This window comes from Polypterus senegalus, chromosome 7 (genome assembly GCF_016835505.1).
Source record: "Polypterus senegalus isolate Bchr_013 chromosome 7, ASM1683550v1, whole genome shotgun sequence".
In the NCBI taxonomy this organism is placed as follows: domain Eukaryota; kingdom Metazoa; phylum Chordata; class Cladistia; order Polypteriformes; family Polypteridae; genus Polypterus; species Polypterus senegalus.
The window spans coordinates 169,859,157-169,881,818 of NC_053160.1; the positions used below are offsets into that span (position 1 = coordinate 169,859,157).

The 22,662-nt window shown below is 40.5% G+C and overlaps 1 protein-coding gene across 2 annotated transcripts in view; it reads right to left on the reverse strand.

Moving 5' to 3' along the window:
* The window catches only part of ndst3 (N-deacetylase/N-sulfotransferase (heparan glucosaminyl) 3), a 491,728-nt gene that overhangs the window by 95,271 nt on the left and 373,795 nt on the right, over nt 1-22,662 (reverse strand). For both annotated transcript variants that reach the window (XM_039759612.1, XM_039759611.1), the window contains exons 7-8: nt 13,990-14,172; nt 10,053-10,149 (exon numbers count right to left, since the gene is read on the reverse strand). In XM_039759612.1, the coding sequence (XP_039615546.1) occupies nt 10,053-10,149; nt 13,990-14,172 (280 nt within the window). The remainder of the gene's footprint in view (nt 1-10,052; nt 10,150-13,989; nt 14,173-22,662) is intronic.

Below are 22,662 nucleotides of genomic sequence, written 5' to 3' on the forward strand. Positions count from 1 at the left end.
CATTATTTAAAGTGTAACTTAACTCTTGCTGGTCTTTTACTACACCTAATTGCCTGAGGCTATAAATGTAGAAAGGAAGGTGGGGAGAAGTTATAAAGTACAATACCTTATGAACAGTGTTAAGTCTGTGAGATCTGAGACATTCTGACAAAGGCTGCATATTAATAATACAAAAGGGGAAAGTAGAGTAATATAGAACTGTACCAAGACAAAACAATACATAAAGATCAGGCTACACTGGACACTTCATCACTTTATTACACTGTCTAATGATAGAAATCCAAGTTTCTCAGATTGATGAAGCTCGATTTATGCTGCAACATGAAAACAGTAGCTCAGAAGTTGTATCACATCACAAACCATAAATCATCTGAAGTTTGTTCCACAGACACGACAGTCTGGCCTGTAAAGTCTCCAAACCCCTTTCAGATAGAGCACCTTTGGGATGATGGAGGTTTGCAACATGAATGACAAGAACTATCAAGTTAGCATGCTTCAAAATCTCTGAGGAATGTTTCCAGCAACAGGTTACAACAGGTTATAAAGAATTCGGGACATTCTCAGGGAAAAACAATCTGGCATTAGACAGGTGGGCTTAATGAAATGGAAATGGACTGTAAGCAAAATGTTCCCCCACAGTTAGAAAAACACAAGAGCGTCATGATTGTTCTTGGAACTTGTCTTTCAGGTTTTACCTCCAACAGGAATTTTTTTTCATTTTATTTTGGATGAAACTTGCATCACCGTTAAAAACAAATGTGACTTTTTATAACCCAATTTTGAAATCCATGGTTTGGGCTATGATTTTAATCAAACAATTCCCATTGAATTTGATCATCATAAGACATAAAACCTGAAAGGACTATTAAAGCAATGGGCTACAGCAACATAAGACAACCTCAAGAATCCATCCATCCTTCCGTTATCCAACCTGATATATCCTAAATACAGGGTCACGGGGGTCTGCTGGAGCCAATCCCAGCCAACACAGAGCACAAGGCAGGAACAAATCCCCGGGCAGGGTGCCAGCCCACCGCAGGGCACACACCCACCCACACACCAAGCACACACTAGGGACAATTTAGGATCACCAATGCACCTAACCTGCATGTCTTTGGACTGTGGGAGGAAACCCACGCAGACACAGGGAGAACATGCAAACTCCACGCAGGGAGGACCCAGGAAGCGAACCCAGCACTCCGCCAGGTCTCCTTACTGCAAGGCAGCAGCGCTACACACTGCGCCACCATGCCGCCCACCTCAAGAATCACAACCCCAAAATTAAGGACAGCATCAGCAGCAGAGCTGCAGCACAATGTATCAAGTATTTCTGTTTCTTAACAGTTCATTAACATTAAACAACTGGGTGGTAAATATGCCAGTGACAAAAATGTACATTGACCAGCATGGGTGCTTTTTATGTACTTCAGTCTTGGCTCCTGTTAAACTTCTCCATACATCTCCTACATTCCATGAAATGCTGTCATTTTAACTGTTATGAAATCCAATACTGGGGTCACTTGGGGGGGAGACCACCAGGGTCACCATCATGTTATCACACTACACCACTTAGTACATATAGTGCTAAAAACATCAACTCAGTGTGACAAGCAAGACTCGTACAGGAGACAAAGGAGCAGACAGAGACAGATAAGAGTCATATACAGTAGGGGACAAAGGAGCACATAGGAGACATTAAAAACAAACAGAGACAGACAAGAATCATATAGGCGATGACGGAGCAAATTGGGACAGGCAAAACTCATATAAAAGACAAAGGGGCAAACCGAGGCAGACGAGAGTCATATAGGAGACAAAAAAAACAAAAAACAAACAGGCAGATAAGAGTCATATAGGGGACAAAGGAGCACACTGAGACAAGAAGAGTCATATAGGAGCCAAAGCACCAAACAGAGGCAGATAAGAGCCATACAGGGGATAAAGGAGTAAAGTGAGACAGGCAGAGTCATATAGGATACAATGCAACAAACAAGCAGATAACAGTCGTATAGCGGACAAAGGAACACATTGAGACAAGAAGAGTCATATAGGAGACAAGGGAGCAAACTGAGACAGACAATATAGGAGACAAAAAAACAACAAAACAGAGGCAGATAGGACTCAAATAGGGGACAAAGGAACAAGCAGAGGCAGATAAGAGTCATATAGGAGATAAAGAAACAAACTGGGATAGCCGAGAGTCATTTAGGAGAAAAAAACCCAACAGAGACAGATAAGTCATATTGGAGACAAAGAAGCACATTGGGACAGGCGAGAGTCATATAGGAGACAAAAGAACAATCTGAAGCAGATAAGAGTCATATAGGAGGCAAAGGTGCAAATTGAGACACCCAAGGGTCATATAAGAGGCAAAAAAAAAAAAAATAACAAGCACAGCTAGATAAAAGTTTTATAGGAGACAAATGAATAGCAAAGGCAGATAAGAATCATATAGGGGATAAAGAAACAAATTGGAATAGCTGAGAGTCATTTAGGAGAAAAACAAAAACCCAACAGCGGCAGATAAGAGTCATATATATATATAGAAGACCAAGGAGCACACTGAGACCGCCATGAGTCATTCAGGAGTCATCACTTTGACTTTGTTCTTGGTCACAGGGGTTGATGTCTACACCTGATACATTGGACGCTGGCTTAGGTGCCAGTCCACTTATGGGCACATTGACACACACAGGGCCAGTTATTGGTCACAAGTTAACCTAAACTAACCTACATGTTCCAGGGATGTGGCAGCAAAACCGAAGTACCTGAAGAATAACCACACAGACATGGAGCGAACACAGAAACCCTGTATGGCCAGTGAGCAGAGAGCAGATTTGAACCCAAGAGCAGTATGACAGCTGGGCTAACTAATGTGCCACTGTACCACTCATATTAACACATACATTTTTAGTAAAACTTTCACAAGAATTTGTGTTGCTAAACTTAAATAATAGAACCCACAGCTGTTAACACAAAATACTGTTTGATTACACTTCTTAAAACTAACAATACCCTTCTGTTGCAGAACTTAAAGCCATATGGCAAATTGATAGATATATCTAATGTCTCCAGAATAATTTTCTTTTCTTTGTAAAATGGAAGCCATTGTTCAAATAAGAGTGTGCATTTTGTTGAATAAAATGAGGCAAAATGAATCCATAATTACAGAGCCAAAACATGGGGTTGTAGCAGCAAACAGATGGTAGGAACTCAACCTCTAGAGGGCGCCAGACACTCACTCACAAACTCACTCACGCTACGCCAAAGTTGATTGATCAGTCAGCCTCTGGGGTAACTTTTATTTGGGGATAGAAATCTCTTACAGACACAGGAAGAACATGCTGACTGGACACAGATGGCACCTCAATTAGCAGTCAAACCAGCTTCTAAGATCTATAAGATGACCGTACTACCGGGGGTGCCACCAGAGGTGTTACGACTGAAATTCACTCTAGCAATGTTTCACATCATACTAGCAGTAAGTGGATATTTTTATTTATGAAAATGCCTTTCTTAACACTTCTTGGTCTGTTGCAGCTTCCCATCACCCCTGAGTTTCCACAAACTGTAAAACAACTCCTTTTCCTGAGATACACCTGAGAAAGTTAAGCAACTCTAGCTGCAATCCACATCATTAACTTTCTGAATTCTGGCATCGGTTCCTGCCTTATGGCCATTTCTCTGCCTCTTAGCGACTGAACTGAACAAAGTAGGTTTGGAAAATAAACGACTAAATGGATCTTTGGAATTTCTGTCTCTCAGGGGTGCAGCACCACATGGGCAAGTCAATCACATGGCCAATACAGATGACTACCTAGAGTGTCACTTCTTGGCCACACTGCATGGATTCAAGAGACAATTTTCACACCTATGGCATCAGGTAGATGACAGCAACATCCCATAAAGCCCTGGACTGGTACTTGACCTAGCGTTGAATTCTGCCTTGCACAAGATGCAGCTGGGAAAAGCCTCTGGTTGCTCATGACCCTGTACGGGACTACTGTACATGGTTCACAAATGGCATGCTATGATATTTAGGAATAAAATCAGCAGTTAAGTTCAAAACTACTGCACTCAGTCAGTGATTCAAGTGGGCAGGAAAAGTCGGGAAGTACTTCTAAAATGTAAATTTAAGCGTTCCCTCACTTTTTATACCATCCTGTTACCTTTTAGACCCCAAAGGCATATTGAATGTGGGTCATGAACCATGCAAGGTTAAGATTAACAGCTTCTTTTTTCGTATGTGTTAGAAATTCCCTTATGGAACCAGCAACGTACAGTAAGTTAATTAGTTAGTTTGTGCGTTGGTTCATGTGTGAGAGCGTGAGTGCATTAATTAGACAGACACATAAACAGATAAGAAAGATGCTAAAATGTGCGATAGATAGATAGATAGATAGATAGATAGATAGATAGATAGATAGATAGATAGATAGATAGATAGAGTGGCTGCCAGGGGTCACCCTCTGAGCCCCAAGCACCAGATACAACTCAACCAGACACAATTTTAGATAACAGAAAAGGTCGTTTAACCAATAATTATTTTCCATAAGTCTTCAAACAGTCCCCTTCTGTCTTTCTTTCACAGCACAGAAACTGCATTCGTTAAAGTAGTAAATGATTTGCGAGTGAACGCAGACAGAGGACATTTATCTGTTCTCATCCTCTTAGATCTGAATGCTGCATTTGACACCATTGATCACAACATTCTTAGAAATCGCCTTAGTCAATGGGTGGGCCCTCTGGCAGTGTCAAATTGGTTTGAATCCTACCTGACAGGGAGAAAATATTTTGTTAGTTGTGGTAATTACAACTCGAAGACACATGCTATCCAATATGGTGTTCCACAAGGCTCTATCCTGGGTCCGCTGTTATTCTCAATCTACATGCTTCCATTAGGTCAGATTATCTCAGGGCACAACGTGAGCTACCACAGCTATGCTGATGACACACAGCTGTACTTATCAATAGCTCCTGATGACCCTGATTCTATTGATTCACTAACACAATGTCTGACTTGTATCTCAGAATGGATGAATAGTAACTTTCTCAAGTTAAATAAAGAGAAAACTGAAATTTTAGTGATCAGCAATAATGGATACAATGAGGCTATTAGAAATAAACTGGATACATTAGGATTAAAAGTCAAGACGGAGGTAAAAAGCTTAGGGGTGATTGTTGACTGTAATCTGAATTTTAAATCGCATATTAATCAGATCATTAGGACAGCATTTTTTCACTTAAGAAACATAAGTAAAGTTAGACCTCTTATATCACTGAAAGATGCTGAGAAATTAGTTCACGCGTTTGTTTTCAGTCGACTAGATTACTGTAACGCACTCCTCTCAGGACCACCCAAAAAGACATAAATCACTTGCAACTAGTGCAGAATGCAGCTGCTAGAATCCTAACTAGGAAAAGAAAATCAGAACACATTTCTCTAATTTTGATGTCACTACACTGGTTACCTGTGTCATTCAGGATTGACTTTAAAATTCTGCTTATGGTTTATAAAGCCTTGAATAATCTCGCCCCATCTTATATATCGGAATGTCTGACACCTTATATTCCAAATCGTAACCTCAGATCCTCAAATGAGTGTCTCCTTAGAATTCCAAGAACAAAACTTAAAAGAAGTGGTGAGGCGGCCTTCTGCTGCTATGCACCTAAAATCTGGAATAGCCTGCCAATAGGAATTCGCCAGGCTAATACAGTGGAGCAGTTTAAAACACTGCTGAAAACACATTACTTTAACATGGCCTTTTTATAACTTCAATTTAACTTAATTTAACTTAATCCTGATACTCTGTATGTTCAATTTCCTCATAATAACTATTCACGGAGACTCTAAAATCCGTACTGGCCCCTACTCTCTTTTTTTGTTTCTTTTTCCAGTTTCTTTGTGGTGGTGGCCTGCGCCACCTCCACCTACTCAAAGCTTCATGATGCTCCAACAATGATGGATGGATTAAAAGGCAGAAGTCTATGTGACCATCATCATCAAGTCCTTCCGTGAGAACCCTAAATCCAAAGAGGACTGTTTCATTTATGTTAGGTAGAATGCCCAGAGGGGACTGGGCGGTCTCATGGTCTGGAATCCCTACAGATTTTATTTTTTCTCCAGCCGTCTGGAGTTTTTTTTTGTTTTTTCTGTCCCTCCGGCCATTAAACCTTACTCCTATTCAATGTTAATTAATGTTGATTTATTTTGTTTTTCTTATTGTGTCTTTTATTTTTCTATTCTTTATTATGTAAAGCACATTGAGCTACTGTTTGTATGAAAATGTGCTATATGAATAAATGTTGTTGTTGTTTCTCCAGCACTCCGCCACAAGTGTCGTCTGCTGCCTCCAGACTCTGACCCCTGATGTAGAGGCGGAAGCTCCTTTTATACCAGACCTGGGAGTACTTCCAGTGCCAAAGCAATGCGCGTCAGAAGCACTTTCAGGCTAGGCATAAGCTCCCCAAAGTAACGGAAGTGTTTTGTTCCAGCTCTCCCTGGCGGTGCTCAAGTATTCTAACAGGGTTGCCCATTAGGACTACTACTTCCAAAATGCCCTGTGAGTGTACCAATGAGAGTTCCACCAGAGGGATGCTGCCAACTTGTATGTAGGGAAACACCTGATTCTGGGAAGCCTCATCCTTCTGTCCTTCTATTCTGGTTTCCCAGCCAGGAAAGGTATCATTAACCAACCATGCTGGGATACCTGTCCATTCATATCTTTCCCTTGTAGACTCTGTTCCACACAAGGACTTGATGTCCACCTACTTTGGGATGCCAATCCCTCAGTTACGACATTCAAAATAGATAGATAGATCCATCCATCCATCCATCCATCAAGGATGCATAAGAAATAATTAACTAATAATTAAATAATTAAGTAGCACATTCATTCACAGATCAGTGGAAACAGGTTTTCATTGTTGAAAACGCAAAAGCGGGTAAAAGAAGCAGAGCCAAGCTACAAAATTACCAAAAGCCCCAGAGATCCCTTATCACTCCCCTCTCTCTGAATAAAGGGGCAGTTTTATTATTAAAAAAGCCATATTACGACTTTCTGATAGTTCATCACGCGTTAGTTGCTAAATTTGCTTGCCACACATACGAGCCAAGTTTTTCATTTAAATGGCTCATTTTATCTTTTTTTTGCTAGTGTGACTAGAAAGTAATTTGTTCTAAAAGTGTAACTTGATTGTATGGAAAAAAATGGCATTTTTCAACAAAACAGTTCCATTCCACACTTGTGTATTCACATCGTTCTTGAAAGTATCTTGGCAAACAATAAAACGATCGAAAAAATGACGTAGCCATTTGACTATACTGGGCATGAGAACACAGGTGAAAACAGGAAGAGGAAGTGTCACGCCGTCGTCGAAACAAGATTTATTGCTAAAATGTAACGATTAGTAAGTTATTTGCTTTTCGTGCACATATACAGCATTTAAACTATACAACAGGGCTGGGACAAGAGTGAGGCAAACGAGACAATGGGAAAGGGCGTCAAATTGATGAAAAATAAAAATTAGTAAATTGCAAAATAAAAAAAAGAAAAAAGCCAAATGTTTGTTGCAATGTTCGTCTAACACCTTAAGCAAACTGATGATTTGCATTGGACGCTCTCACTCGATACATTCATTTCCTCGTATGATATCGCCATAGTAAGTATTTTTAGTAATAAAAAAAACTATATATGGGGCACAAATGTATCCTCCTGCCTCAGGTGAAAATACCTCTAGGCCCGGCTCTGCTATACAAACCAAAATTTAGATGCGTACAAGTAAGTAACACAGCAAGTGACATGGAAAGCAACATCTCCAAGTCATTCATGTCGGAATGTGGCTTTCTTCTGTGATGGGTGATCAATCAAAGAATCAAACGTTAAAATGTGCAGGGTCCAATCAGGAAAGGGTCACGTAATAATCATGAACCAATCAGAGCCTGAATAGAGCCGGCATTTTCCAAACTTTTCAATTTTATCCATCAGCATTGCAATGCCTAGCCAGCGTTTTCAGAAGTTTGTATATGGCTCTGGAAAGCGTTTTCAAAAGTCTTCATTTTCGGGGGTTAAAAAACACCCGAACAGTGTGGACAAAAGGCGAAAAACAGAGACTAAAGTCTCTATGAAGTATAGGGAAAATATTGGAATTGTCCAAAAATTCGATTTAGAGATTTTGCTGAATCTCGATATTTTAGACCTCTCTATGTCTGAAAATGCCATTTTTGGAATTATGTCTGTGTGTCTGTCTATGTGTGTGTGCATGTGTGTAAACATGATAACTTGAGTTCGCTTTCGCTTAGGTCAACCAAATTTTGCATACAAGTATTAGGTACAAAAAATAGATTTCTATCAACTTTTGAGCTATTTCTGCTAACCAGAAGTGGTACTTTACTTAAAACGTTTTCCCAAAAATAATAAAAACGTGATAATTTCACATCATGTTATGGTTAAGCACCACCTTCTAAGCATTTATTGCTGCTTTGCATTTCTTCAAAAGACGACTGGTTTTCGAGATCACAATTTTCTGTTTGACGTTCAAATGGTAATACACATGTATTTGAGAATGTTTTTGCTTTACGTAAAAAAAAATTGTGTACAAGTAATACATTACACACATTACTAAAGTCTCTTGCAACTTTTGACCCACTTCCGCTTACTGAAAGTGGTAATTTTCCTGAATTGTTCACCAAAATAAATGATGGCAAATTTTTTATTCATGCAGCTGCAGAGTCCGATTTATTTAACTTTACTTTTATAATAATTGTTCAATATGTTATTAATTTTATTTGTTGTTGATGGTTCTTTAGTGTACATAATATAAAAATATAATAATTTTTTGCGGTTTACTCCTCAAATATCCATCCCCATATCTGAGGGATAAACTAAAATGTAGTGTAGGGTAGACAAAGCGTAAGACAGAAGACAAGGGTAGCGACTTGGACCTGTGAAGAAATATGCAAGTCAGAAACTGCAGTGAGGCAGAGCTATGCATACTGGATCAGCAGAAAGATTTCAGCTTCAGAGGATGAAGGTGGGATGGCTGGGGGGATTGTACACATTAACTGTAGTAAAGCATAACTACTATTTTTTTTTTTTTTAAACGGTGGTCTCAAGCAAACATCGGTATTACAGAGAAGAGGTCAGCTGAGGGAGCAAGCCTTGGACAGAATGAGTGAACAGTCAAGAAAAGCCAACACACTTCTACTACAAGACCGCCCAAGTGCTTTAAGATTTAACACCATGGGGTTAACCAATGGGAAAACATGGTAATGAAGACTGCTGCTGCCTCGTGGCTCCACAATCCTCAGTTTGAACTTCTGGCCTGGACACTGTCTGCTTAATATCCTCCGGGTAGCTGAATGACTTATTCATCAGGTACCTTGGTATTTGGACATTCCAAAAAATGCGTGGATTCCTTTAATTAGACATTCAAAGTTATTCCCATGTGAATGAGTCAGAGTGGAGGTTCAACCAATGTTCTTTATGCCACCATGGTCAATTTACTTAGTAATCTTTGAACTCTTAAACATAATATTATGTAAATATTATTCTTTCACATACAATAAATATTTGAATCTCTAAGCTATCTATCCATCCATCCATCATCCAACCCGCTATATCCTAATTACAGGGTCACGGGGATCTGTTGGAGCAAATCCAAGCCAACACAGGGCACAAGGCAGGAAACAAACCCTGGGCAGGGCGCCAGCCCACCGCAGTCTTTAAGCTATATTATAAATAATTATATTTCTCGATTTTAATATGTTAAACATTCTTGCCTTTTGCTTCCATTATTATGGTGTATGAATATTCCTTGGGCTCTGCTAAAAGAAATGCTGAGAAAGTTCTTTGTTTTCAGAGATTTCTAACAAAAGCAGGGTAAAGCTCCGAGTTAAATGTGGATTGGTTTATTGTACCAAAACAAGTTCTTTGCTAGAGGGAAGACCATTTCTAAAATCAGCTCCCACTGACCCTAATCTAGATATGCAGGTAAGGAAAGGGAAGGATGGATGGATGGATGGATGGATGGATTAATGGAGTAGTACTTACCAGTTTTCTGAGGTCCTACAACAAGAAATTTTGGCAAACGATCACAGGTCTTCTCTTTGGACCAAATATCCTTGTGTCTTTTATCATCGCAGGGGTTCTGAGAAAATTCAAAGGAAATACATTTCAGTTTCTTTTCTATCCACAGTGTGCACTGAACACCATTGAGATGAACCTACATTGTCATCATTTTAAATGAATGGGCCGAACGCACCCAAATTCACCGAAGTAGGATGGGAATGTTGATTACAAAATTTAAAAGAAATCAAAAGATGCAGCCATAGTCTATCATCATTAAAACACCTAAACAAAAAAAATTGGGACATGAGCATCAATAGACGTTGTGCCTGAGGAACCAAGTTACCCGAACTATTCTATAACATATCATAAAATGATCATAAAATAGGCCATTACCATAGGAATGGATGAGAAGAATTCATAATTAATTGCAGAATTATGGTATATGAGGGTTCTTCTAGAGTGCCTCTTTCTCTTGCATGATTTGGCTCAAAAACTAATCAGCACATCGTCATCTCATAACAGACTTAAGTTTTTCAGTTTGTTTTATTTTTCCATCCAGCTGTTTTAGCTCTAGACCAGGGCTATTCAATTACAAATTGAGTTGGGCCAGATTTTCAATCCAAGAAATGTATCTGGACCAGGCATTTTCTGCAGCCAGTAATCAGCAGGTAATGACAAATTTTAAATGAACACAAATTAATGTATAGAAAAAACAAGTAATGTGTATTCATTGTGTTCCTTTTATATTTGCTTACATCTGACACAGGCACATCTCAAAGTACGTAAGAATATAAAAAAAGCGCACAGAATTAGCGATAACACTTTGTTTCCCTTTGAAATATGAGATTATCCCCCAGTTTAAAGGGGTGATCATCACAGGCAAGGGATTTTTTCATAGAACTTAAACTACTTCATTCATCATTGGTATGACACAGGTTGAAATTGAGTTAGACAACGCCTGAGCAAATGTTTAAGAGCAACTTAACAACAAATATTTTATTGCGCGCGTCTCCGTGTCTGACGTCATTTTTGCAGCGACTCCCTCACGTTCAGCGTGAGATATAAACCAGCCTTTATGCGGCTCAGGGATATGCAAGGGGAGCCTGTACCTACACATATGTTAATGGCACATACAGTACGCTCAAGAATTAAAAATGACCTTTTGCATCTGTTACAATATAATAGTTTAAAGTAGAATATAGTATAGCCCAAGTAGAAATGATAATCGTTAAACCTATGTTTGGTCGCATTTGCTATCATTTTAGTTGCAGTCTGGAGCCCTGGCGGGACCACCGGATGGGCCACTTGGAGGTCGCTTCTGGGCCGCATTTGGCCCGCAGGCCGCCATTTGAATAGGCCTGCTCTAGACCATCCTCAAGAAACTGTGACACACAGACAGACACATGCCAATCATTGAGACATCAATGTTTTTGGGATCAGTGGACCCTAAAAACATCGAGATCTGACGAAAACCGGACATCAACATTTTTGATGAATTTAAAGCTTTCACTCCTCCCTCCTTAGACGGTAGGTTATGGTGGGGGAGCGCTCAAAGCAATTCTTGAACATTTTAACATTTTTTAAAATTCATTTCATACAGTATCTGTTTTAACGGATTGACATCTCATGAAGGTGTGGCTCCTGCTCTGTTCCTGATGCTCTCTCCACACACGTCAAAAGAGGAAAAAACATTTTATGGGGTGTACTTACTTTTTCACATGACTGGAAATGCAAACTTTTGATGTGAAGTTTTCAGCAGATGTATACTTTATAATGCCTCTGTGCACACAGTTTGACTGCTTTCCGGGTGATGTTTCAGTGCCCGGATGCACACAATAACTCAAAAACAAATCCCTTAATACAATACAGCTTGGCACAATTATTCACAGTGTCAGGTTTTAGAAGCCAATTGATTTTTTAAGCAAATAGTGCCAGTAGATTTTGCTCTAAAGAAATAATGTATTGGACATGCCAAAGGCCAATACTAACATACAGTACAGTGGTGTGAAAAACTATTTGCCCTTCCTGATTTCTTATTTTTTGCATTTTGTCACACAAAATGTTTCTGATCATCAAACACGTTTAACCATTAGTCAAATATAACACAAGTAAACACAAAATGCAGTTTTAAAGATGGTTTTATTATTTAGGAGAAAAAATCCAAACTTACATGGCCCTGTGTGAAAAGTAATTGCCCCTGAACCTAATAACTGGTTGGGCCACCCTTAGCAGCAATAACTGCTATCAAGCGTTTGCGACAACTTGCAATGAGTCTTTTACAGCTCTGAGGGATTTTGGCCCACTCATCTTTGCAGAATTGTTGTAATTCAGCTTTATTTGAGGGTGTTCTAGCATGAACCGCCTTTTTAAGGTCATGCCATAGCATCTCAATTGGATTCAGGTCAGGACTTTGACTAGGCCACTCCAAAGTCTTCATTTTGCTTTTCTTCAGCCATTCAGAGGTGGATTTGCTGGTGTGTTTTGGGTCATTGTCCTGTTGCAGCACCCAAGATCGCTTCAGCTTGAGTTGACGAACAGATGGCGGACATTCTCCTTCAGGATTTTTGGTAGACAGTAGAATTCATGGTTCCATCTATCACAGCAAGCCTTCCAGGTCCTGAAGCAGCAAAACAACCCCAGACCATCACACTACCACCACCATATTTTACTGTTGGTATGATGTTCTTTTCTGAAATGCTGTGTTCCTTTTACGCCAGATGTAACGGACATTTGCCTTCCAAAAGTTCAACTTTTGTCTCATCAGTCCACAAGGTATTTTCCCAAAAGTCTTGGCAATCATTGAGATGTTTCTTAGCAAAATTGAGACGAGCCCTAATGTTCTTTTTGCTTAACAGTGGTTTTGCCTTGGAAATCTGCCATGCAGGCCGTTTTGCCCAGTCTCTTTCTTATGGTGGAGTTGTGAACACTGACCTTAATTGAGGCAAGTGAGGCCTGCAGTTCTTTAGACGTTGTCTTGGGGTCTTTTGTGACCTCTCGGATGAGTCGCCTCTGCGCTCTTGGGGTAATTTTGGTCGGCCGGCCACTCCTGGGAAGGTTCACCACTGTTCCATGTTTTTGCCATTTGTGGATAATGGCTCTCACTGTGGTTCGCTGGAGTCCCAAAGCTTTAGAAATGGCTTTATAACCTTTACCAGACTGATAGATCTCAATTACTTCTCTTCTCATTTGTTCCTGAATTTCTTTGGATCTTGGCATGATGTCTAGCTTTTGAGGTGCTTTTGGTCTACTTCTCTGTGTCAGGCAGCTCCTATTTAAGTGATTTCTTGATTGAAACAGGTGTGGCAGTAATCAGGCCTGGGGGTGGCTACGGAAATTGAACTCAGGTGTGATACACCACAGTTAGGTTATTTTTTAACAAGGGGCAATTACTTTTCACACAGGGCCATGTAGGTTTGGATTTTTTCTCCCTAAATAATAAAACCATCATTTAAAAACTGCATTTTGTGTTTACTTGTGTTATATTTGACTAATGGTTAAATGTGTTTGGTGATCAGAAACATTTTGTGTGACAAACATGCAAAAGAATAAGAAATCAGGAAGGGGAAAATAGTTTTTCACACCACTGTATACACATAAATATATTTTTTCTTAAGCACACTTAATCCAGTTCTGAGATGTCGGGAGCCTAAACCCAAACCTGCATCACTAGGAACAAAATGGTAAAGTAAAATACTAAGGACTCGTAGCTAGTTTCTACATTCATTTTCAGCACTGAGGTTCTACACGATAATTTTGATTGACGTTAATTGTAAACATTTAATAATCGTCATACAGACGATCGCTCCACCAATCAGTGTCTTCCCAAGAGATGGTGCCTCAGGAATTGTAAAAAGTTAATCAAATATTACAAAGTTTCATGGAAACCCAACACACACTTCCTGAGGTAACTTCATTTTACCTGCCAAACCGGATCCTTCTGCTCAGGAAAGAGCTGGAAATACTTCTGGGCTAACTGAACAGGAGGCAAAGTCTGCAGTTTAAGATTGGTCCAGCACTGAACAAAGTTGGCAAGATTGACAAAGGTGTAAAGTCCCAGCCGGTCATTCCCGTAGTTGGATAAGTGGGTCATAAAGATGCTGATCTGAAAAGAGACAAGGAGAGAGAGAATGGCTGGTTAGAGTACTTGACCTCACTTTATGTGGGACTTCACTTTTGACAGGACACCATTAGATGGCAGTAATGACATTCTCAGCTCACATTGTTTGGCATCAACAAGTTTAGGATTTAGAGAAAGATGTCGCACTTGTCTTTGTCAGAAGTGGCATGAAACCTCAGTCGACAGTTGAAGATTTCTTTGTCGCATTTTATGTGCCAGAGTAAAATGAAGGCTTGCAGCAGGGAATCCAATACAATACATCAAGTGACCTTCATTTACATGGTGCTGTCAAACTCGATGAGATTATAAAGCGTATACAATGTGGATGACAAAGCTTTTGGTACAACCTATTATAGGGGTCTCTGACTCCGGTACAGGAGCGCTACTCTCAACCAGTTGTTGCTAATTCACTTGTTTCCCATTCATTTTAATTGACTTGTTTTTTAAGATCCAATCTCCTGAAATGCTTCATTTTTTTCCCTTAACACAAATGAGATGTCAAGTTAGTGAGCCAGCAGATGACCGGTAGAGTCATTTTTGCACCAGTACGCTCAGTTTGAGACAGGGGATGATTCAGGGCCATGGTGGGCAATTAAGCTAGGACATCTGGATACACCCTGCTCTTTATGAATGATACCCAGGGATCTTTATCGACCACAGTTTTTCAGGACCTCGGTTTTATGTCTCATCTGAAAGATGGCACCATTTTTACAAGTGTTCTCATCACTGCTCTGGGACACTGAGATCCACATTCAGACTATGGGGTAAGCGGTGCCCCCTGCTGGCCTCACCAAGACCTCTTCCAGCAGCAACCCAAGTTTTTCCTAGATGGTCTCCAATCCAAGCACTGGCTGGGCCCGAACATGCTTAGCTTCAGATGGATGACCTGCCCTGAAGTGCATGTGGTATGGCACCCGGAGAAGACAGCGGCCCTGAGGGCACCTCAGTAGACAGAGACAGAGAGTGAATGAGGGTCCTAATTACTACAGCTGCAGTCATTCTGTAGGGAATTGCAAATGGGGAGTCCTGGCAGAGCCTGACATGGATTGTTTACTGAATGATTATCTAGTACAAGCAAAGCATACCATTATTTGTGTTGATACTGTTTTGTTGATGGTATTATGTTACCATTGTGGATTCGGGATGGAAGTGTGGGTAGCACCCCCTGTCCTTAATGCGTTTTGCAACCTTGAACCTGATATGCATGCTGACTGAAAGGCTCAGTGCCCCCTGCTTGCTTCGCTCACCAACCACCGGAAATGGGTGCCTGGTGCCCGCTATCTCGCGGCTGAGCTCCTGCGTTAGAGAAAGTGATTGTATTTAAAGAGTTGGTGTATAGAAGAGTATGTGGGCCGTGGGAGGAAGACGGTTTGGTTCTTAGTTATTATAGGGAGAAAATCAGTTACTTGAGCGTTTCACAACAACTGTCTATTTTAAATACCAATGAATAATAAAATGTAGCAAAAAGTAAAAGTAAAAAAGAAAAACATAATAAAATGTAATAACAAGTAAAAAAATAATTTACATTAACACCTCACCAAAAACAATATTATGAATTACTTTATCCTCAAACTTACATTCTATAAACATTCCTTTTTCGCATTTCTATTCACATATTGTTCGTTATATTTTTCTCTATTTCTTCATTTTGTGTGTCTCTGACCCTGCTTGCTTCACTCGCCAACCCCCGGGGGCAGGGGCCTGGTGCCCACCATCCCGCTGCTGCAGCCCAGTTTCTCATTTAGATGCCACTTCTTGTTGTTATTTAAACTCGTCATTTCATTCCTTGGCTTGCTGGCGATCTCATTCTGCTGCACCAGACATTTTCAAAATTGTTCATTTTCTTTATTTTAAGAGGGTCTAAATGTTTTACTGACCCGAACAGATCAACATTACTGAGACCTTCACCTCTCTTTATTTTCAGATATTACATGATGGACACAGGTTAGCTGCTCATGTGTTGGCTCATTTTGTATCACATTATTGTTTGGCTGCTAATTATGGAAAAGAGAAATAATTAAGGGGTCTGGTAAATAGCAAGTTAACCCTTTCGGCCCCGACATCCTATTACTGGTACACAAATATGCAGCCATTTTTGTAAAGCACAGTTACGTTTGCAGCCGTTGGAACCGGGCGACTTACTATTAGCAGACTGGAGAGACTGGCATACAGTCTGCGAAACACTGAAGTGAAAATGGATGCTTCCGGACTGTGCACACCACATAGTAAGTAGCTCCACGTTCTATTTTATTTCTTTAAGAAGATTGAAGTCTTTGGCAGCTATTGTACTGTATAATAATAGTGATAATTTTGTTTGTTTTTATTTTTTCATTTTTGAGCTTCCTAGACACCCCAAAGGTAGAATATCTCACAAATTAATTTTTCCCATAAAAACAGAAAATCCAGGGCCAAAAGGGTTAATTATAATTAAGGCAAAAGTGTACATTAAGACCCAAAACTAGCCACTAATTTAAGGGTGGAGTGGTGGCTCTGAGGCTAAGAATCTGAGCTGGTATGCAGACGGTAAAGTCCAAATCCCCATTTCAAATTTCCCATCCATCCATTTTCTAACCCGCTGAACCCGAATACAGGGTCACGGGGGTCTGCTGGAGCCAATCCCAGCCAACACAGGGCACAAGGCAGGAACCAATCCTGGGCAGGGTGCCAACCCACCGCAGGATTTCAAATTTTAAATTCATTTAAAATTCCCATTACTGCCAAAGGGGATCCTACTCTGTTGGGCCCTTGAATGAGGCCTGCACTTGCTCCACTGGCACGGTACTGTATAATGGCTGACCCTGTACTCTGACCCCAAAGGATATGTGAAAACTAACAAATTCCTAATACAAGGCAAAATAAAGAAAAATATAATAATTAAGGAAAGGGTTAGATTTAGCCTCTCACTGGAAATTTCCTGCCCTTGTCTCTCTTACAATCTGGAAGTCTTCCTTTTACAGTCTTGTCCTCCTCAAACGTTCTGTGTCTCGGATCAACAGCTCTCCTGGCTCTACTGTCCACAACTGGCATCACGCTCTTCACTTAGTAAGGAGCTGGTTAAGTTTTGCTCCGTGCTGCAGTTTTTCCTGCGTACGGCTCTCCTCATTGTTTTTTTTTGTTGTCATTGGTGTTGTTGACTTCGTCCTGCGCTACTGTGTGGTGTCTGTGTGCCAGTTTACTCTCCAACTCTTTGTTTTCCTTTTTTTTATGATATTGTGTAAAGATAGTACAGGCAGGGTGGAATGGGTGGAGAAGAGTGCCAGGAGTGATTTGTGTATCAGCAAGAGTGAAAGGGAAGGTCTACAGGACAGTAGCGAGACCAGCTATGTTATATGGGATGGAGACGGAGGCACTGACCAGAAAGTAGGAGACAGAGCTGGAGGTGGCAGAGCTAAAGATGCTAAGATTTGCACTGGGGGTGACAAGGATGGACAGGATTAGAAATGAGGACATTAGAGGGTCAGCTCAAGTTGGACGGTTGGGAGACAAAGTCAGAGAGGCGAGATTGCGTTGGTTTGGACATGTGCAGAGGAGAGATGCGGAGTATATTGGAGAAGGATGCTAAAGATAGAGCTACGAGGGAAGAGGAAAAGAGGAAGGCCTAAGAGAAGGTTTATGGATGTGGTGAGAGAGGACATGCCAGTGATGGGGGTGACAGAACAAGATGCAGAGGACAGAAAGATATGGAAAAAGATGATCTGCTGTGGCGACCCCTAACAGGAGCAGCCGAAAGAAGAAGCAGCAGCAGCCTCAGATCGGGTAGGGTAGGGTGGTTGTTGTTGCGTTTGTTCTTATATAGCTTAACATCAGTTATTTTTGTTGGTTTTCTTTGGCTGTAATTCCTTTTCTTGGTACCAATAAAATTTGATCACAAAAAAAACAAAAGAGTTAAAAGGAAAACCTACGGCCACAGTACCACTGCAGGACCGGAGTCAGAGACCCTTTACTAGTATAGGCTGGTCCAGATCTAATTATGCAATTTTCATTATGCTATAGCTTATTAAGTTTATTACATTAGAAAATCACCCAAAAAATCCCGGACCATCGAGAAGTGTGCGAACTGACGACATGAAGAATTGTCTTTGCACCGAACTGGAATCTTCCCTACATAAATCAAAGTCATCCAGACGATCTAGATCTGCATAATTAGATCTGGACCACCCTGTATATCATACAGTGTATGATGTACACCTGCGGGTTCAGAAACAATGAAATACGCTTCGAAGGAAAGGGTTGGGGGCTAAAGTTATGTGATGAGCCTTAGTCAGTTCATTTTCATAAAGGAGACTTTGATATGAAAGGAGGGGCTCAGTGGCACATAAGTTAGTGCTACTGCCTCACTACTCCGGGGCACATGTCCTCTGTGTATCTAATTAAAATAACACGAGGGGGAGTCAAGCTAAGGTTAGGAAATGGGATTTATTAGAAAATGGAATGAACCTTCACAAAACTGATCATGTCACTTCTCAATGTCATCTCCACCCTTCTCAATGCACTTGCCTGGCAGTGCCAGGATTTCATTACAATAAAAGGTTTTGTCTTGTCCTCTCCAGCCACTGCACCCGAGTTACTGTCAAACACTACATGCCAAGGGGTACTACAGTCACTAATGTCAGTTACTGTGACTTGCTGGAGACCAATGTGAAGCCTGCTATTCCATCCAAACAGCAGGGATTGCTGTCTCAAGGAGTCCTTTTGCTGCAAGACAATGTCTGCCCACACACTGCTGAGGACACCAAGGGTTGTCTGGAGAAACTGAAGTCTGAGGTATTGCCACATCCTCCTTATTTGCCAGATTTGGTACAGTGTGTGGTTTCCACATTTTTTGGACCACTGAAAAATATCTGGGTGGTCATTGATTCAAGACAGATGACGACGTGAAGAAAGCGGTGCATGAGTGGTTGTGAGGACAAAACAAAACCTTATTCTGCAGGAATCCTGGCACTGCCAGGCAGGTGGCGCAAGTACATTGAGAAGGCTGGAGACTACATTGAGAAATGACATGATCAGCTTTGTTAAAGTTCATTCCATTTTCTAACTTTAGCTTGACTCCCCCTTGTAATAATTCTTTACATTTACATAGCGCTTTTCTCAGTTCAACCAACACTAAAGTGTAGCACCCACCTGAATAACGCATTGGCAACCATTATTGCGCTGGTATGCTCTCCACACGTGAGCTATTCGGTGGTGAAGGGGTGAGTGAGATAGAGATAGGGTGGTCCTTTCCTTATGATGCTCAGTCATTCAGCTTTCCACAGGTGGACTCCAATCAAGTTCTAAACACATCTCGAGGATACACCTGAGCACCATCACAGCAAGCGATTGAGAGGTTTGTATTTGTTTTCTTTTTATTAGACCTTGGCTAACTGGTTGTCCAGCACTCAAATCCATGCACTTTCTAAAAAATGTCTATTGATCAAGCGTGTTTTGATGACTTTGGCTGAATATAACAAATGTCTGTCATTGGTTACAACACATCCACTCTAACATCTCATTCTAACCTCAGAAGGACGAGACAGCAGTGATGAGATGTACCACCACTGAACACGGACAAGATGTAGAGCAGCCAAATGGGACAATTATGAAAAGGCGCTCTGGACAACATCTCCAAAGCATGCCTTAATAATAATATTATCAGGTGACTTCCGCCATCACTGAAATGCTGAGGCCGATGAGGATCAATCCACAATTTGTTTGCACAACAGCTAACCATAAAGATCCACACAGTGGTTTTATTTTTCCGCAGAATTCTTTGTGTTTTGTGTGTTTTTTTCATTATGTTTATTTAATTCATTTTTTTTTACTTAATTTGGATTTGGTTTTGGTTTGGCATACTTTGCTTCTCATTTTTTCCCTTTTGGATTTAGTTTTTGCATTTTTTGTACTTTTGGTCCTTGAATTTTATAATTTTGTATTTCTTTTGGTATTGTAGTACTAAGGTGTTGTACCGTGTTAGCCATTATGAATGTAGAGAAAAGCCAAGCAAAATGACACCTTTTATTGGCTAACTAAAAGGATTACAATATGCAGGCTTTTGAGGAAACTCAGGCCCCTTCTTCAGGCAAGCTTGGATTTTGGTATTGTCAATATTTTTCCTGTTTCAGAGCATTGCTTTGACTGAGCTTCTTTCTTTCTTTGTTGTTTTTTTCCCTTTATTTATTAAATCATTAGGTCCCTCAAGTATGGCCAGGGTTTTAATGGTTTCCCTCTCTCTTTTGCTATCTGCTTTGCAACATATCACACAGGTCTTAATGATAACGATGTCCGCAGCCAAACCATTTCAAAACTCCCCTGAAGGAATGCTTTACATTTTCTCAGAATCCTCCGATTGATAAAGTTTGTAATCTGACCAGCTGTGCCACTCATACTAGCTTTATTAATAATAATAATAATAACTCTTTGCATTTATATAGTGCTTTTCTCACTACTCAAAGTGCTCAGCAATTGCAGGTTAAGGGTCTCGCTCAAGGAACAGAGTCCCTATTGGCATTTACTGGATTCGAACTGGCAACCTTCTGATTGCCAGTGCAGATCTCTAGCCAGAGCCACCACTCCAATATTAATATCACATACACACAGAATTTATTGTTTAGCGGGTTCTGCCATTCATTCCCTCTGTCCTCACAATCTATTGGAGGGATTTGCAGCTCTTACCTTGTGGTTGCCAGCAACGTGCGGTTGGGTAAACAGAAGGAGTGCGGTTCATGTGGGCCTAGAAATAGAACGGGCAAGCAATCCTGACACTTGGTGGGAGCCATGCAAGCTGGCACAGCTTGTGAGTGTTTGCTTGGAAAAGAACAGCCAGTCTGCTTCTTGTATAAACTGCCGTCAGCCTCATCCCTGCCAGTTTCCACTATTCTGTACAAACAAACCAGCTTTATTCTGTTTAATGTCTTTCCACAGTCAACAGCATACTAGAGAGGTTTACAGGTGCAGAGTGAATGTGATGCAGTTCCACAATGTGATAATTGGCAGGCTATGCGATTCATTAAGGGTCTCGCGAAGATTCAGTGCAAGAGACAACATTGCTGTTTCTGACTGCAAGGATAAGATCCTAAAAAAAATGGGATCAAACAAATAGACGGATGGGCCTTAACTCAATCAAGATATCTGTAATGAAAACAGCTGGCAAGATGTACATGGCAGCACAAAATAAAGAGTTGAGGCCTCCAAAAAAGCCTATAAAATGATTCTCACCCCCAAGGCAAGCCTGGCACCAGGTAAACAGGAGGCTTCATGTCTAACCATCCCTCAGAAGGGAGTTCCGGCTTTGAAATTGAAAAAAAAATAAGGAAAAAGTCTCTAAAAAGCTTGACGTATGTGTCACCAGAAAGCAGAACTGTGAAAACTTCTGCTGGATACTGACAAGTCCACAAATAATCTCCATAAAAGAGGATGTTTATTAACACAAAATATAAAAAAAAGACGAGTGAGAAAAAAAAAAAGTTTTCAAAGGCAATCCAGGTAAATAAACTCCCAAAAACAGACCATCTAAAAGAGTATCTTTAATCCAGAGCCAAAAAAAGTAAAAAAATCATAACTCATAAAGAACATAATACTCACAATTCCACCAAAACACCTTCAAAGTGAACAACAAGTCTCAGCCTCCTTTTATGGGGTGGAGGCGGGCCCTTAACAGGGATGGACAAATGACCCCGCCTCTTGGGGGAATGTCTCACGAAATACAAGGAATATAAGAGAACAGCAAAACACACATACTTACCACAGAATAACTAACTAAATAGAATAAATTTAACAGATAATAACAATAATAATTAGACAGATAATACATGAACAGAACAATCTATATTTATAAAATTATAATGTCTGTCTATCTGTCACGATTACTCGCAAACTATTGGCGCTAGAAGTTTGATCTTGGCATTGATCAAAAGAATATGATCTGATATGTTCCAGTATTCGGGTATCAGAAAACTTGCCAAACATACCTGCGCCTCATGGGTTGCTTAGGGGAAAATTACAGACAAACAAAGTGACATGGCAGAAAGATAAAGGAAACCAGCAACATCTGCTGAGTGTCAAGCAAATCATACAGTCGGGTGGTGTAACAAACAGCAGCATAATAGGCAGAAGAAGACGAGGAAGAGCAGCGCTATCTGCTGAGCGTCAAGTGCAGGACACAGAATCCATGAAGGACAAAAACAGAGAAATGTGTGGAAACGCATGCAATGACTGGGGTTAGAACCATGAACGTCAACTGTGGGATATAGAAGGCAATTATGTGATGAAGAAGGAGAACAAATAATTAGTGTACTAAAAGCACACTCCCCGCAAGACCGTCTAAGGATAATTTTCTAGAACATGGTACGTACATGTTCACAAATCAAATGTGATGAAGAACTCCAAAATAGGAAGACGGAAAAAGAGCTGCAACATCTGCTGTGTGTCAAGCACATCACTGAAGGCTCTTAAGTTAGAGCAATTGAGCAGCAGGCCAATACAAAGACTTATAGGCAT